At 45.2% G+C, this 16,735-nt stretch overlaps 2 protein-coding genes across 8 annotated transcripts in view; one reads left to right on the forward strand and one right to left on the reverse strand.

Moving 5' to 3' along the window:
- sfmbt2 (Scm like with four mbt domains 2) overlaps positions 1 to 6,193 on the reverse strand; it is a 28,185-nt gene extending 21,992 nt beyond the window's left edge. For 2 of the 6 annotated variants that reach the window (XM_017302998.2, XM_017302992.2), the window contains exons 1-3: positions 5,773 to 5,929; positions 811 to 939; positions 20 to 108 (exon numbers count right to left, since the gene is read on the reverse strand). In XM_017302998.2, the coding sequence (XP_017158487.2) occupies positions 20 to 108; positions 811 to 868 (147 nt within the window). In that variant the 5' untranslated portion in view covers positions 869 to 939; positions 5,773 to 5,929. Of the gene's footprint in view, positions 1 to 19; positions 109 to 810; positions 940 to 5,772; positions 5,930 to 5,973 lie in introns of those variants that run through there. The other 4 variants (XM_017302994.2, XM_017302996.2, XM_017302997.2 and 1 more) reach the window with 4 other exon arrangements.
- A 4,322-nt stretch (positions 6,194 to 10,515) lies between these two features.
- tmem110l (transmembrane protein 110, like) lies at positions 10,516 to 16,677 on the forward strand. 2 transcript variants are annotated; one of them, XM_008401631.2, is made up of 8 exons: positions 10,518 to 10,890; positions 11,785 to 11,833; positions 11,915 to 12,010; positions 12,168 to 12,289; positions 12,983 to 13,095; positions 13,766 to 13,849; positions 13,933 to 14,061; positions 15,657 to 16,677. In XM_008401631.2, the coding sequence occupies exons 1-8, from the start codon at positions 10,692 to 10,694 to the stop codon at positions 15,765 to 15,767; spliced, it is 903 nt and encodes a 300-aa protein (XP_008399853.2). In that variant the 5' UTR covers positions 10,518 to 10,691; the 3' UTR covers positions 15,768 to 16,677. The 2 variants fall into 2 exon arrangements, with proteins under 2 accessions (XP_017158480.2, XP_008399853.2); XM_017302991.2 differs by having other exon boundaries at positions 10,516 to 10,890; positions 11,785 to 12,010.
- Positions 16,678 to 16,735: the final 58 nt, after the last annotated feature.

Below are 16,735 nucleotides of genomic sequence, written 5' to 3' on the forward strand. Positions count from 1 at the left end.
CGGCGGCGCGGCGGCGTACATGTCTGAAGATGGTGTGCGGGGCGGCGGTGGCTCCCGTCTCCTCCAGGTACTCCTCCCACATGAACTCTTCCTCCAGGGACTCGGCACCTGAACGCACCACGAACGCAGATTATTCCTTTACTGAACATGTAGCAAATATTCAAAACAAGTTTCAGAGATTCTGACATTTTCTTCCAACAAATGAGCCACAAACGAGAGAAACACCATGTTTCTGCTGCTGCAAACTGAATTTAACGGCAACTAAAACATCTTTTTCCTCCCTTTATGCTCCATGTTGTTTTTGTCGCAGCCTGAGGATTATTTAAAGAGCTTCATTAACATTCTGGTAATAACTTCCAGCTGCTGCAGGTTTTCTGTTGGGTTGTTGGAAAAGTCGAGCCGTTAAAATGCTGAGCCAAGAGGAAACTTTTCATTTCTGAATATTTGGTTTGGGAGTTTGCCGCCTGCATCTTTGTTGCATAAAAGTTGATTATGAATAAAATGTTGGAGTCTGGAGACGCCGCCCTGCTCAGTTTACTGTGTAACGGCGGCAGGTGGTGATGCGTTCAGGAAACCTCCGAAGTTCAACACTTTCTACCATCAAGTTAATTCTGTGGGAAGCGCGGGGACAGGCGATCAGAGCGGCTGCAGAGTTCTGCCTGACTCAGGTTGGCTAAATGCAGATGCATGCCACACTTTTCAGATTTGTTCAGAAACTGTTGACAACGGCTCCTGATGAATAAAATCCAGCTGAAGTGAAGCCGTCGCTGGATGCAGACAGAGAAACGGTCCTGGCCTCCAGCAGCTCACCTGTGGTCACCTGTTCCTCCTTCCCATTGGTCGGCTGACCCTGAGCGCCCGTCTGCATCCTGCCGCTTCGACCTTTGAACTCTGTGCTTCAGTCCTGCCTCAGAGCATTGCTTCACGTCCCGATCAGACCTGCAGGACAAACGTTCAGACTGCAGGTTCCTCCACAGACACTAAAAAACTATTTTTTACCAAATTAGCATTTTGATATAAACCTCTTAAAAAACCTTTTTCTGACTTTATATGCAGATTTTAAATGTTTTAATTTTCTTACTTTTTGTATGAATGTTTGCATCTTGTATTTGTTGTATGGATAGATGGAAAAAATCATTCAGGTAAATCTAATACATCTACATTGATCATTTATTAATCATTTCACAGCCAGAGCAGCACATGAAACACCAACAGCTTCACAGCGTCGATCCAACATGATTCATCTGTTCAGTCGGACAAATCAGGAGTGAAACGGCAAATGAAAATAAATAAACTGACTAAAAACACTCAGCAGGAATAAAAGGAGAATTTCCAAAAAATGCAAAGCAAAAATCCTGCAGACATTAGAGACGAAGTTTGTCTAAACTCTGCAGTTATTTATCAGCCTGTAATAGCAGCGTCTGCAGCATCTGCAGCGTCTGCAGCGTCTGCAGCGTCACGTCTGCCTGACGTCTGCACGCAACAATCTTACAAAATATTTATCCGAATGAACCAGAGAACGAGTCGAAACCCACAAAACCAGGCGGCGAGTCAGAGATGGCTGCTTCATAAGAGCAGCTCTGCAACCGACTGAAGTGCTTCATGTCGCAGCTGCTGATGGTTAGCCTAAACCTGCTGGCTGTTAGCCTAAACCGGCTGGCTGTTAGCCTAAACCGGCTGGCTGTTAGCCTAAACCGGCTGGCTGTTAGCCTAAACCTGCTGGCTGTTAGCCTAAACCTGCTAGCTGTTAGCCTAAACCTGCTGGCTGTTAGCCTAAACCGGCTGGCTGTTAGCCTAAACCTGCTGGCTGTTAGCCTAAACCGGCTGGCTGTTAGCCTAAACCGGCTGGCTGTTAGCCTAAACCGGCTGGCTGTTAGCCTAAACCTGCTGGCTGTTAGCCTAAACCTGCTAGCTGTTAGCCTAAACCTGCTGGCTGTTAGCCTAAACCTGCTGGCTGTTAGCCTAAACCTGCTAGCTGTTAGCCTAAACCTGCTAGCTGTTAGCCTAAACCTGCTAGCTGTTAGCCTAAACCTGCTGGCTGTTAGCCTAAACCTGCTAGCTGTTAGCCTAAACCTGCTAGCTGTTAGCCTAAACCTGCTGGCTGTTAGCCTAAACCTGCTGGCTGTTAGCCTAAACCTGCTGGCTGTTAGCCTAAACCTGCTAGCTGTTAGCCTAAACCTGCTGGCTGTTAGCCTAAACCTGCTGGCTGTTAGCCTAAACCTGCTGGCTGTTAGCCTAAACCTGCTGGCTGTTAGCCTAAACCTGCTGGCTGTTAGCCTAAACCTGCTGGCTGTTAGCCTAAACCTGCTAGCTGTTAGCCTAAACCTGCTGGCTGTTAGCCTAAACCTGCTAGCTGTTAGCCTAAACCTGCTGGCTGTTAGCCTAAACCTGCTAGCTGTTAGCCTAAACCTGCTGGCTGTTAGCCTAAACCTGCTAGCTGTTAGCCTAAACCTGCTAGCTGTTAGCCTAAACCTGCTGGCTGTTAGCTGCGTTCTGGGAGGAAAACCAGACAGATTGCAAAAACCCGGATAAATGGAAACACTCGGCTGCTGTTTGGGCTCAGAGGGGAGTGTGTGCAGAGCGGTACAAAGGCTGACAGTCTCCACACACACACACACACACACACACACACACACACACACACACACACACACACACACACACACACACACACACACACACACACACACACACACACACACACACACACAGATCCCGTTGTGTAAACACACTGGACTAACGTGGCTCACATGACGCCTCTCCTCCTGCTCGTTTTTCAAAAACACACTTCAGTATCTTCCATGTTTTTCAGTATTTTTGTCTGGATTTTGTTAAACTGGCCCTGAACACACCGTCCCCATCATGGTGGTGGCAGCATTATGCTGAGGCTGTTTCCAGCCAATGGAGAGAAATCCAGGAGAAACTGAACAGAACAGTCCAGATATTAATTCTGACCTGAATCTGATTATTGAAATAATTGTCAACCAATTTATTAATCAATCGTTAACTGGAGACTTAAAAACTTATTTTGTTGAAAGAAAAACACTCAGACTGTTAGTTTTAGTTTCATCTGGTTCAGATTCACCACAGGAATGTTGTTATTATGTTAAATGTTTATTTTCTTATTTTAAAATGATTTAACTTCTGGTTTATTTGAATATTTCTAATGTTGCATAAAAAGGTTTTAGTGGTTCAATGAAAATCTGCATAAAGTTTTATTTCATTTTCACTCTTAAACCTTTTTGTACAATAATAGAAATACTTCAAAAGATGCAAATAAACAAATAGTTACATTTATTTTTAAAGAAGAAAATAAACTTTTTAGCCTAAAATGTAATAATTTTCCTTCAGTGAATCTGAAACAGATAAAACTGAAACTTTACAACTTCAGACGTTTTGGTTAAATTATATTCACACACAAAAAGTTTTCATCTTAAATTCAAAATGTTTATATTTTGTCATTTTTGCTGTTTTTTCCACCAAATGGCCTTTTTGAGCCTCCAGAACTAATCGATCAATACATTATTATTGCAATAACTGATTAATCACCATTAATCGTTTCAGTGCTTCAGAACATGATTGATGAGATTCAGTCCAACATTTTACTGATGGACGGGATGTTCACGGAGTTTTCCAGCCTCATTCCCAGTTTTCCTCCATGACCCTGTGGAGCGCCCCCTGCTGCTCACACGTTTCATTACAATCTGGTAAAGAGTCACCCAGTCAGCAGTGGGCAGCTCCCAGTCTGCACTGGGCAGCACTGGGCAGCACTGGGCAGCACTGGGCAGCTCCTTCTGGTTCCCTCTGGATGTTAAGGATGTTTGGTCTCCAGGTGTTATTTTTCCAGGTCTTTGGTTTCCAGGTCTTTGGTTTCCAGGTCTTTGTTTCCCAGGTCTGGTTTCCAGGTCTTTGGTTTCCAGGTCTTTGTTTCCCAGGTCTGGTTTCCAGGTCTTTGGTTTCCAGGTCTTTGTTTCCCAGGTCTGGTTTCCAGGTCTTTGGTTTCCAGGTCTTTGGTTTCCAGGTCTTTGGTTTCCAGGTCTGGTTTCCAGGTCTTTGGTTTCCAGGTCTTTGGTTTCCAGGTCTTTGGTTTCCAGGTCTTTGGTTTCCAGGTCTTTGTTTCCCAGGTCTGGTTTCCAGGTCTTTGGTTTCCAGGTCTTTGGTTTCCAGCTTTGTTTTCCAGGTCTGGTTTCCAGGTCTTTGGTTTCCAGGTCTGGTTTCCAGGTCTTTGGTTTCCAGGTGTTATTTTTCCAGGTCTGGTTTCCAGGTTGCGGCGCCCCCTGCAGGAAGACGCCATGTTGCTCGGGGCGGGCTAAGCGGCCGCTGCCGTTAATCTGAGCGGACGGCTGGAGGCCCCGCCGCCTCAGATTGAGAGTTTTTAACTGATTGGCCCCAGATGGGCGCCGGGCGCCACGTGCCGCCCTCCTGCCATCCACCACAGATTTAACGAGGGATTAGGAGATTAACTCCCACTGCAGGCCCGGCTTACCGCCTGCTAGGTTCTGCTGTTCCCGACCCGTCCAGAAGCGGTTCTGGTTCTGAATGGGTCGACACAAACGACCCGATGAGAGCCAACAGAATCGCAGGACTACAGATCTGATCTGTCAAAAAGCTTTTGGCTGATTTGAAACCAAACTGGACTCTGAAAAAGATTTTCACTTTTATCCCAAACCTGCCGGTTTTCCTCGTCCTCCTTCTCCACATCGGAATATTTCCACAGGAAAAACGGAAAATATGTGAAAAATGGACCAGAAGCTGAAACTTTTCCAGTTCTGCAGGTTTAATGAAGTTCAGGCTGATTCTGATCAGATCAATACAAATATTCAGTTTTCAAACGATTTTCTGATCCAAACATAAAAACTTTGTTATTTTTTAATTTTTTTAAACAAAACTGACTCTAAGTTATTAGTTAACTGAGCAACAATTCAGGAAAATGTAGTTTTTAAATGTTCATCTGAGAACAAATGGGATGATGGAGCTTTTGACCAATCAGAGCTGATCCTGGATAAATTGGCGCGTCGTTCAGGAAAACTCAGAAAAATCAGAAATCAGAGCTTCAGACGGATATAAACATTTTCTGATCAAATCTTTGTTTTCGGGTTTTTTGGGTTTTTTTTCTTCCGCTGTTGAATCTTGAGCAGGAATCTTCTGGAAAAATGACCAGAACTCCCAGCCAGAAATATTCTGGATGCTCTCGGTCTGCGTGGGGTTTGCGTGGGGCGTTGCGTGACGGGCCGCCGCGTGCCACGATGAAAGAGCGTTTTGGGAGAAAAGTGAAAGAGGAAACGCGGCGCGCTCAGGGGAAGATGAGGCTGGGTGGAACCAGCCGCCCTGCAGCTCTTAGACTTTGCACACTGAAAAACTGCAGCGGAAAAAAACTCCCACGGAGCTGCCCCACGCGCACTTCGGATTTAATTGATTAAATCTCGCGTGTGTCCATCAAAAGAAACCGAACCGGAGCCGGTCGGAGCCGCCGTTCGGTTTTTTCCTCCTTCAAAGATTTTCGGAGGCAGTTTTCAGCTCTTCCACTCGACCAGCTCACAGCCCGCCATGTTGAGACTGCCGTGACATTTCCACGCTGTCCGGTGCTTTCCCACGGACTTATTTCTCTCACGGCTGACGAAGAAAAATGTCCCGCGAGTCGCGTCATCGACAAAAACACCAAGAAACCATTTTTACATCGCGAGGGAATTCAACTTAAACCCCACGGGATTCGGTTTTTATTTAATTTCCTGTTTTTTCTCAGCGTGGAAAATAAAATGAAATATTTTTTACCGGTTTGCGGGGTCCGCTGCGGGTCTGGGGGCAGGAAGAGTCCCGCAGAAACTAGTTTATCGCTTCTTCCTCCTGCAGAAACACACCGACTCACTCCGAGAGCGTCTAAAAGCAGCAGGAGGAGGAAAGAACTCGCTGCGTGGGTCCAAACCGGAACCCACGGAGGTAAAGAGGCGTCGGGAAGCGGGCCGGGGCCCTCACCTGTCTTACCTGTCCCGGTTTGTCCTCCGCAGACCCCCCCTCCTCCTCTCAGCTGCTGCCGCCGCTGCCCCCGTTTCAATATGGCATCTCCCCACTGCGCATGTCCGCAAACATGTAGAGATATTCTGGAGCCAACTCCTCCGCTGACCTTTCAGCGCAGAGAGAAACGGCGCAGAAAAACCCAAAGATCAGGCTGCGGCGAGCAACCGACGCACACGCAGCGTCAGCGCACGCTCAACCAGGAAGTCCGTCTGTCGGTGCGCGCGAGCTTCACAGCAATAAAACAATAAAAACAACAATAAAAGGTTTTATTTCTGTTTCCTGCTGGACTTTCTCCTGATTTGATTGAAACTTTGGTTTTAGTTTATAAACTATTTAATTCAACAACTTAATTCAGGATTAATTTTGTCTAATCGATTATTGAGTTATTATATTTGTTTCAACAGCCAGTAAACATCTAATTTCATCTGATAAAATCACAATAGAAACTTTATTATTTATTTATTAGTGTTTTTATGTTTCTTTATCAGAATCCGAACCGGGTCATCATCTGTTCTCTGACCCGTTTCCTGTCCCTGCGCGGTTCTGTCTGATCGCACATGGCCGCCGGGTTCTGGTTCTGGTTCTGGTTCTGGTTCTGGTTCTGGTTCGGGTTCTGGTTCTGGTTCTGGTTCTGGTTCTGGTTTCCTGCCCACTGAATCAGAACCATGTGATTCTTTCCATTCTGATCAGTTTTAGGGTCTGATTGGTGAATCTGATCGATTATTTTAATCAGTTTTTCTTGTAAAATGATATTTTGTTGTGAAATTAATCGATCATTTTTTCTGAGTCTCGGTTTATTTTATCTGATATTTTTAAACCCAGACTTTCATCTTTTCCGCCTCGTTTTGTTTTGTGTTTCTGATTCTTTGGACCAGATTAAAATAATCCAGTTTGGATTATTATTATTCTTTTTTCTCATGTTTCGTTTGAAGCTCTGATCCGGATCCATTCCGTCTGTTGAACGTGAATCTCCTCCAGTTTGTTTTCTTCATAATTTCCATGTTTCATTTTGTGTTTTATCATTTTTAAAGTTTTTTCTCTTTCATTTCGTTCCTCATCTCGTTTCTCTGTTCTGCTTTATTTGAAGTCACGTTTCATTTATCATTTATTTCATGCATCCGCTTGTTTTTGTCTCATTAATTAATGTTCAGTTTGTTGTTTTTATCAGTAATAATTAAAGTATTTGATAACCTCATAAAACAAATCATTTTATTTAGCAGTCAGAGAATCAACAGGATTCTAGAAACCAGGTCAGTCACTCATTTTCTCCAGTTAATCTAAATTATTGTTATTTTTTTCTTAAATCTCTCTCTTTCTCTTCACGCCTTCAGTGTTTGCAGTATTGCTGGCCCACGGCGCCCCCTGGCGGCTCCACGCCGCATCTTCTTCCATCTCGAGGCTCTTTGCTAAACTATAAACAATCATTTAAACCAAACTTGTAATTTTCACCGATGAAAACGTGACTCTGTAAAGATGCTGATCCAGCAGGAAGCTGCTGCAGGTTTGATGGGGAATTTAAATGTAATCTAAGTAAATCTAGAACTTTGACCTTTGGAAATGAAACAGAAAGATTATGATTTTAATGTGTTTCCCAACAAAATCCCAGTTAAAAGTCTGACAGAGTTTAAGGAACAGAAACGGAATCAAGTTCAGCCGACAGACAGATGGACGAATAAAAGATCAGAACCTGTTTTTAATATCTGAACGTTTTTATTTGAAATAAATAGTTTCATCCGGCTGCAGTTTCTCTGCGGCGCAGTTTCTCTTTGCGTGGCGCAGTCCGCGGCGGTGCTGCGTGGCCTGGACCCGTCCAGAACCAGCAGAGGAAGCTGCCGGTTCTGCAGGAACAGATGGCCGAAGCGAGGCTCCGTTTAATCTGCACGAGAAGGAGCTTTTCCGGGCGCGCGGGGAGGATTAGCCTCCAGGGAGCGCGCGCAGGCGGACACGTGCTGCGGGATGTTTCCACACTGGACCCAAATGTCAACATTCCCGTTCAGAACCGACTGCAGGAGACGTTCAGTCATCAGTGGAGAACGAAATGAACCAACTTCATTTAAGGGTGTCCGACTAAATGCATGCCACACTTTTCAGATTTCCCTGGAATGTTTTTCATGTTGTCTCGTAAAGTTTCACTAAAATCTCTGAGTTTTGGAACAAAGTAAAGCCTGAAGGGTGTGAAAACTTTCTGTGTTTATCACATCAATCACAAGTTACATTGTTCAAAAATCGATGTTTTAAAGGGTTTTGTGATTTTTTTGGTTTTTGTTGTCCTGGTTCTGGTTCTGGTACTGGTTCTGGTCCTGGTTCTGGTCCTGGTCCTGGTCCTGGTCCTGGTCCTGGTTCTGGTTCTGGTCCTGGTCCTGGTCCTGGTCCTGGTCCTGATCCTGGTTCTGGTTCTGGTCCTGGTCCTGGTTCTGGTTCTGGTTCTGGTCCTGGTTCTGGTCCTGGTTCTGGTCCTGGTCCTGGTCCTGGTCCTGGTCCTGGTTCTGGTTCTGGTTCTGGTCCTGGTCCTGGTTCTGGTTCTGGTTCTGGTCCTGGTTCTGGTTCTGGTTCTGGTTCTGGTTCTGGTCCTGGTTCTGGTTCTGGTCCTGGTTCTGGTTCTGGTTCTGGTCCTGGTCCTGGTTCTGGTCCTGGTCCTGGTCCTGGACCTGGACCTGGACCTGGTCCTGGTCCAGGTCCTGGTCCTGGTCCTGGTCCTGGTCCTGGTCCTGGTCCAGGTCCTGGTCCTGGTCCTGGTCCTGGTCCAGGTCCTGGTCCAGGTCCTGGTCCTGGTCCTGGTCCTGGTCCTGGTCCTGGTCCTGGTCCTGGTCCTGGTCCTGGTCCTGGTTCTGGTCCTGGTCCTGGTCCTGGTCCTGGTCCTGGTCCTGGTCCTGGTCCTGGTCCTTGTTCTGGTTCTGGTTCTGGTCCTGGTCCTGGTTCTGGTTCTGGTTCTGGTCCTGGTCCTGGTTCTGGTTCTGGTTCTGGTTCTGGTCCTGGTTCTGGTTCTGGTCCTGGTTCTGGTTCTGGTTCTGGTCCTGGTCCTGGTTCTGGTTCTGGTTCTGGTCCTGGTCCTGGTCCTGGTTCTGGTTCTGGTTCTGGTTCTGGTTCTGGTCCTGGTCCTGGTCCTGGTTCTGGTTCTGGTTCTGGTCCTGGTTCTGGTTCTGGTTCTGGTTCTGGTTCTGGTCCTGGTCCTGGTTCTGGTTCTGGTTCTGGTTCTGGTTCTGCAGGTTTGTCATCTGAAATCATTTCTTGGTTTTTATAAAAAGATATTTAATTGTTTCTCGTTTTGCTAATTTTCTCTCATATTTTAATAATTTCTCATCTGATCAGGTTCATGTTCTTGTATGGTTTCTGTGCAGCCCGAACCGGCAGAACCGGGCAGAACCGGGCAGAACCGGGCCGTTTGGGCCGGTTTTACTGTGACCCCTGAAGAATCTGGGTCATCTGTGGATTTGTGGGATATGAGGCGGATTAATCTCAGGAAGTTCTGAGCCGTAAATGTAAACGTTTGGTTCTTCAAACGTCGGTCTGGAATATTCTGGATTTATTGTTTTCATGGTCCGATCCGGGTTCTACAGAACTATTTCTGTTTCCTGTTTCTGTTTAAAGGTCATAGGTTAACTCCACTGATGACCCAAAAAACACAAAGACTTCTGGGAAAATATTCTGTGTCCTGAAGTTGGTCCGGCTGGATCTGAACACAAGACTCCAGAACCAGAACGACCCGCCTGGTGGTGGCGGTGTGGTGATGTGGGCTGCTTCAGAACCAGCAGAACTTTCTGCTCTGCCGCAGGAGAAGGTCCAACCGGACTTCCAGCAAGTTCACCTCAGAAAAAACAGTCATGTTTTAGGGTGGCCTAGTCAAAGTAAAGCACAGAACCTGATGTAATCCTTCGGCTTGACCTCCAGCAGGGGTCAGAGGTCATCCGGTCACGGTTCGTTAGGAGAGAATTTATTTTTCTCATAATAAATGAAATTTATGACTTGAAAACAGTTTTTTTTATTCTTCTCAGGTTATTTTTGTGTTATTAATGTTCAGTTTATTATCTCATCATCAAAGCAACAACAAAACAATCTGTAAGCAGTTATGTTTTTTTAACAGCATCTATAAAGTTCGTTTAAATTAAATACGTCACATCTGGTTTTTAATATCAAAATAAAAGTCCGTTTTATTTGATTACAGTTTTAAAATAAATACTTATTAAATATCACAATTTTAAATACATTGTATCACAATCTGGTGATTTTTTGTGCTTTATAGACATTATATATATATATAGATTATATATATTATATAACTAAAGACCGGTTTATCAGAAAATATTTCACTTTTGTCACTAAAATATTTGATATTATTCCCGAATTTTTTTGCATAAAATTTCTCAGATAATTAATATTTTCAGTCTTCATTTGTTTTATCTGTCATATAGTTTAGAATAAAATATATTTATAATCGGTGATCGATACGTTTGAGTTTGTTCCAGCTGGTGCTTTTATTTTGAAGCGGCGTCACCGGAAGCTGGTGTTGGTGTCGCTGCGCCGCTTTCCGGCGGGTCCATCCCTGTTGTTGTGGGTCGGAACATCGATGCTGCGGTTCGCCTGAACTCCCCGGGATGTAGCCACTCTCTGGGCCGGCACCGAGCAGAACGGAACCGCAGGCTGCGCCGGTCCAAACGGAACCGAGTCGGGGTGGATTCATGACAATAATGGAGCGGTTCGGGTTCGGCGGGGTCGTTCTGGTAAAGCGGGTTTTGGACCTCGGTCCGGTCGTGGTGGCCAACATGTCCGACATTAACAAGGCCGGACCGCACGGCTGCGATAACGGAGCTCTGACGGACCGGTTCGGGGTTCTGATCCAGGCTCTGCTGGCCGTCGTGGCCTTCAGCACGCTGATGTGTGAGTACCGACAGGGTTCTGGTTCTGGTTCTGGTCCTGGACGGCCTTCATGAGCCAACGTGGCATCTGGTTCCCACTGGACGGAACCAGAACCGCTTCCAGAACTTCTCCACCCAGAATGAACGAGCTTCACACAGATTGGAACAGAATCGAGTCTTTGGTCCGGATCCGATCTGATCTGAGGCCCGGTTCTGGACAGAACCTGAACCTCAGAGTTCTGACCCGCTCCGGTGGGCAGGATGGCTTCAACAGATTCAGGTCCAGGCTTTGACTAGGCCACTGTGAAAGCTTCTTTGTGGATCCTCTCTGAGGTGGTTCCGGTCAGCCCAGTCTCTCGTGACCTTTGACCTTAGCTTGTGCTCTCGGGTTCATCAGGAATTGATCGTTTTTCCTTTAAGTTTCTCATCTGATCTTCGATTATTGATCGGTCAGAGTCCTGCGGCTCCTGGGCCAATAAGCAATCAGGCTGATTGATTCTTCATCCTGACGGCAGCAGGAAGGTCTTCCTCCTCCATGTGGGGTCAGAGCGCCCCCTGCCTGCTCCGCTCCGACCTGCAGCAGTATGAAAAAGATTCCAGGATTTTCCAGGGTTATCCAGGATTTTCCAGGAACCCTGAGGTTCTGACCCGGTTTGGCTCCAGAATATTCAGAATCAGAAAATCCCTTTTGAAGGAGTTACTGCAGCTCCAAAGCACGGTGGAGGGAGAGTCATGCTTTGGTCATTTCCATCTGCAGAGTTTTTATAACAATGAATTTATTTGAAACGTTTTACAGACATAAAACAGATTTTAATTAAAACCTGAATAAACATCTGAGTTTCTGTAAAGTGGATAAAACATGCAGCGTTTCTCCTGCTGACCAGCTGAAGTCGGCGTGTGATTGATCTGTTTGCAGTGAAGCGTTTCCGGGAGCCAGCAGGCGTCCGGCGGCCCTGGAGGATCTGGTCAGGCCACTTCCTGCTTTTACTGTCCGGACAGAAGACGGAGGACGGTTTTACATTTTTAAGGTGTTTTGTCTTTTCCAGGTTCTTCGACACGTCCAAGCAGGCCATCGGAGCGCTCTTCATCCACTTCGCCAACGTCTTCCTGTCCACGCTCACCAAGGAGGACCCCTGCTCTCTGTGAGTCCCAAACCCAACATGGCCGACCCGACACGCTGCTAGCTGCTAGCTGCTAGCTGCAGTCTAACTCACAGTTTTTTCCCCTGTGAGCCAGAATCCTGAAAACAAACAGAAATAAAAAGCAGCGGTGTGGTTATTCCGGTGTTTTCCTCTGAAGGTACCTGATGAACTTCCTGCTGGATGCGACGCTGGGAATGCTGGTGATCTGGGCGGCTGTGAAACTGGTTTCCAGACTGGTGGAGATCAAGCAGTGGAGTCTGCTTTCCTTTGGAGAATACGGTGAGAGGAAATCATGAGCTGAAGCACGATTAATCACGATTAATCAATGATTTAAATAATCATCAGATAGATTAGTTGTCGATTAATCGTTAGCTGGACTAAACAGACGCTAAAAACAGACATTTGATGAAAGAAAAACACAGAAATGAAATGAAATGAAGCCAAAACTCAACAATAAATATCAACATTTTGCATTTAAGATAAAAACAAATTATTTTCCTGTCAATCTGTTGAAGCAGAACTCGTCTATGGCAGCTGATTCTTTCACAGAACGTGAAATAATCAGCTTATTAATACAAATAATAATCAACACATTCATAGGCAGAGTTTTCTAGCTGCAGATTTATAGTTTAATACAAATAATCAAGCATTAATAAAAGAAATGCTGTTTTTACGTTTTAGGTAAGAAAATCTCATTATTCAAAGATATAATTGAGTTATTTGTTTACTAGTTTTTCTAATATTGTGTAAAAAAATGTCTTAAGTAGTTACAGAATTTCCTATTTTTAAATCTGATTAATTGATTGTCAGAATAATAAACACTAAAATAATAATAGTCTGAATACCAGTGAAGGCAGGAGGAGCAGTTCCAGCGTCTGCCACTAGAGGGTGCTGTGGTGAACTAACCCAAGCTGTTGTGCTGCTTCCTGTGCCTGGATCAGCTCAGGTTGTCTGTCTGTCTGTCTCCACCAGGTGACCCTCCGCAGGCGGCGGCGTGGCTGGGTCAGGGCGGCGTCTACCTGCTCATCATGGTTCTGGAGAAAGGCGTGATCAGCCTGGTTCTGCTCGTCCCCGGATGGTCCAGAGTAAGACGGGTCAAAATGGACTGAAAGTTTGGGACCTGGGGTCCAGATCCGGTCCTGAAGATCCTGCATGTTTCACATCACGTGTGTCAAACTGAAGGCTGGGGGGCCAAACCCGGCCCGCCGTAGCTTCTCATGTGGCCCTCCAGGCTCCAGAGGGGCGCATGAATATGAGCTTCAATATTACAACTGAGCTGAAATATTCTTTCATTAACCACATCAAAACCATTTTTATCTGTTCACTCACAAATTTAATCCGTTTTATTTTGCACAAATTTAAGTAAAAATCAAAACTTTACAATATTTTGCAAAAGCATAATTGTGAGTTTATTGCAACTTTTCTGCAGAAATAGTTACAAACGTTGGATTTAAGTGATTCTATCTCCCACCTGCAGGTGGCAGTATTTCATTACTGTTACTGCCATTCATAAATGCAAATATTGCAAAATTACTTACAAATATTTCTAAATTAGCCCAAAATCTGTGATTTTAGTGGAAAAATCCCCAAAATAATCCTGAATCCTGATGAGTTCAGTAATACTCCACTCGGCTGTTCACTTTTATTTTAACGGTTTCATGTTCTGGGATCACCGGCCCTTTAAGAACCTCCCTGATGTGGACATGAGTTTGCTTTGGATGTTCCCCTGAGTTCACTGTAGTTCCTCTGTTCCAGCTGCAGGAGGTGCTGCTGAGCTACATCGCTAACCCTCAGCTGGAGCTGGCGCTGGTCATGCTCATCGTGCCGTTCATCGTTAATGTAAGCTGATTCATGGCCGGTTCGGGTCGGGTTGGGTCCGGCCAGAGAGCGACTTCATGCTGTTCCTCTGCTGCCCCCTGCAGGCCATCATGTTCTGGGTGGTCGACAGCCTGACCATGAGGAAGTACAAGACCCTGACGGGGCTGGAGCCCAGCGGAGACTCCAAGCAGAACGAGGCTCTGCCAGCAGGGGGCAGCAGCGAGGAGGCCCAGGTGAGAATGAGTTCATTGTTTCTGTACGGCGCCCCCTACAGGCCATGGGAGCTGGAGGCGCTTCAGTTTTAAGGTTTGTTAACATTTGAAGTTTTATCTTATAAATGAACCTGAAACTTATGAACAAAAATCAAAACAGGTCAAACATAAACTTTCCGTCTATTTTCATAAACAGAAACTTTCTGTAAAGAAAGAAAAAACTATATCCAAACTATAAAGTTTTTATTTTTTTTCATGCGCCGTCTCTCCTTTTACACAAACAAACATGATTAAAAATCAATTTTCATCCAGTTTCTGCACCAAACAGTCAAAAATGTAGAAACGTGTTTAATGTTAAATGAACATTTGTTACTAAAGGCTCCACCGTGTTTCTGCTCATTTATGGAGACGGAGCTCAGAAGAACAGACATTACCTCACGTCCCCCAGGGGGCGCCATACGTCTTGCTTTCAGCCCAGGTTCTGGTACAGTTCTAAACTAAAGTGGGTTCTGGATCAGAACCTGGTTTGTTTCTCCAGGGCCAGATGAGAGAGAGATGGTGTAAATTAATATCTACAACACGACGCAAATAAACCGGCAAAAATAAACCCTTCAAATGGTTCCATAACCTCAGAGCTCCAGTCGACCGCTGTGGGAGAACCTGAGGGCCGCGAGAGGCCCCTGTCTGTCTGCTGCAGCTCAGAGGAGCGGCGCTCCGGTCGGCGCTCCGGTCGGCGCTCCGGTCCAACATTGGTTTTTGTTTCTGTTTTGTATCTCAGGGTTCTTGTTTGAGACGCAGCAGTTTCATAAACTGACCCAGTTTTTTATTCTCCACAAATTTCTCTGTTGAAATAATTTCTCTGAACACAGAGGCCATGTTTCCAGTTTCCATCATCTCAGGGGTCGTGACCTTTGTGCGTAACGGGATTAGAGGCTTTGTTCCTTCCTTCCTGGCGCGCTGCCAGGCGGCCATGAGTCGAGCCTTCATCCAGGGAATAAAAGTGACATTTATGGAGCGTCTGCAGGCTGAGGGGATGGAAAGCAGAGGAGGAAGAGGAGGAGGAAGAGGAGGAGGAAGAGGAGGAGGAAGAGGAGGAGGAAGAGGAGCGCTCTTCACTGATGCTCACAGCAGAGTTCAGCTCCCAACTGCAGGAATATTTCAGATGTTTAAACTATAAATCACATAGAAAAAAAGCAGCAATAAAAGATTTAAAACCGTTTGTAGAGATACAAATACAGTTTAGAAGAGGGGTGTCCAAGATGTGGCCTGGGGCCATTTGTGGCCCTTGCAATGATTTTGTTTGGCCCCTGACTGAAGCTAAGAACGGATCAAATTAGGCCAACAACACAGAAAACAACCGATTTCACAAAAATCTGATTTTTTTCTGTGTTTCTGAAAATCTTCTTATGTTTTGGATCTTTAATGAACAGATTTCATAAAAAGATGCTGAGAAACTTTTATGATAACAAACAGCAGCATGTTGTTCTGCATTCATAAAAGCTGATGGACTCTAATAAGCAGTGATGTCACTTCCTGTGATGGTTTGGAGTCGTAGATCCAGAACATCCAAACTGGGAATGCTGAACTGGGATAACTGGTCGGCTCTCCTTCCTCAGGTCCTGCTGGCTGAGAGCGACTCCGGCGAGGAAGAGGAGGAGGATGAAGAGCAGCGGGTCCATGTTCAGTACTCAGGCGGGCCGCTGAGACCCAGCTGGGTGGTGGTGTAGAAACGGTCCAGTCAAAGCCTCATCTTCATCACTAGGCCTTCGGCTTCCTGCCTTCCAGTGGAAGAAACTCGGAGGAATCAGAGTGATGACGTCATCAGAGCTGTGACATCATCAGAACCCTGACTGTCCCAGAACCAGAACCTCGGGTTCTGCTCTTGCAGCAGATCTAGATCAGAATGGTTCTGCATTTCAGGAGGAAAAATGAGTTTATTAAAAAAATAAAGTTATTAGAAACGAGCCGCTGCTGATCCTCAGAGATCAATCTGATTATTATTAAAGGGTTTAACCTCTGACCTTTGACCTGAGCTCCCAGCAGGTTAGATTATCAGATTATTTGGGATTATTTTGCATTCCTTCTGCCTTCGTTGTGAAGCTTTAGGCTGAGGCGGTTCTGTTTGGGTCAGTAGCAGAACCTCAGGCTGTCCAGAAACAATCCATCTGCTCTGCTGCTCGGTGCACTGAAGTTTTTCCTTCCACTTGATTTTCCACTGAAACATTCCTCTGCAGCTCCAGAATCAGAATCTGTTTGGTTGGTAAATCATACAAAATGTTTCGTGAAGAATTAAGATGTTTTTCTACATAAATAAAAAATAATAAAATAATTTTGGTAGAATGAATTTAGTCTTGAATGAAGTTTAAATGACTGGAACTCCACATGTAGCCAAAGGAATGTTTAATAATTTGTGCAGTTATATAATTATCACATTTATTTGTATTTGTTTACTGAGATACTTATCATCTGGGATCGATTCTTTAATAATCATATTTCTATGTTGCTGTTTATTCCTGATTGTTTCATGTTTTATTTGTACTTGAACGTATTTTTAATAAACCAAATAAAGGATGAAAGGTTCTGCTGGTTCCGGTCGGACCCAAAGGTCCACTTTGCTCTGAACCTGAATGAACATGATTATTCTGTTGGAGTTCAGTTCTTACCACCGACACCTGAGTGGGCGGGGCCTGCAGCA

The sequence above is a fragment of the Poecilia reticulata genome, chromosome 23 (genome assembly GCF_904066995.2).
Source record: "Poecilia reticulata chromosome 23, P_reticulata-male-v2, whole genome shotgun sequence".
Classification (NCBI taxonomy): domain Eukaryota; kingdom Metazoa; phylum Chordata; class Actinopteri; order Cyprinodontiformes; family Poeciliidae; genus Poecilia; species Poecilia reticulata.

Excerpts from the sequence above, each read along its gene's own strand:
- tmem110l (XM_017302991.2), top strand. The coding sequence starts at position 10,692 with ATGACAATAATGGAGCGGTTCGGGTTCGGCGGGGTCGTTCTGGTAAAG. Across the intron at positions 13,096-13,765 it reads TCGTCCCCGGATGGTCCAGA|CTGCAGGAGGTGCTGCTGAG; the intron begins GTAAGACGGGTC and ends CCTCTGTTCCAG. Across the intron at positions 14,062-15,656 it reads GCAGCAGCGAGGAGGCCCAG|GTCCTGCTGGCTGAGAGCGA; the intron begins GTGAGAATGAGT and ends CTCCTTCCTCAG.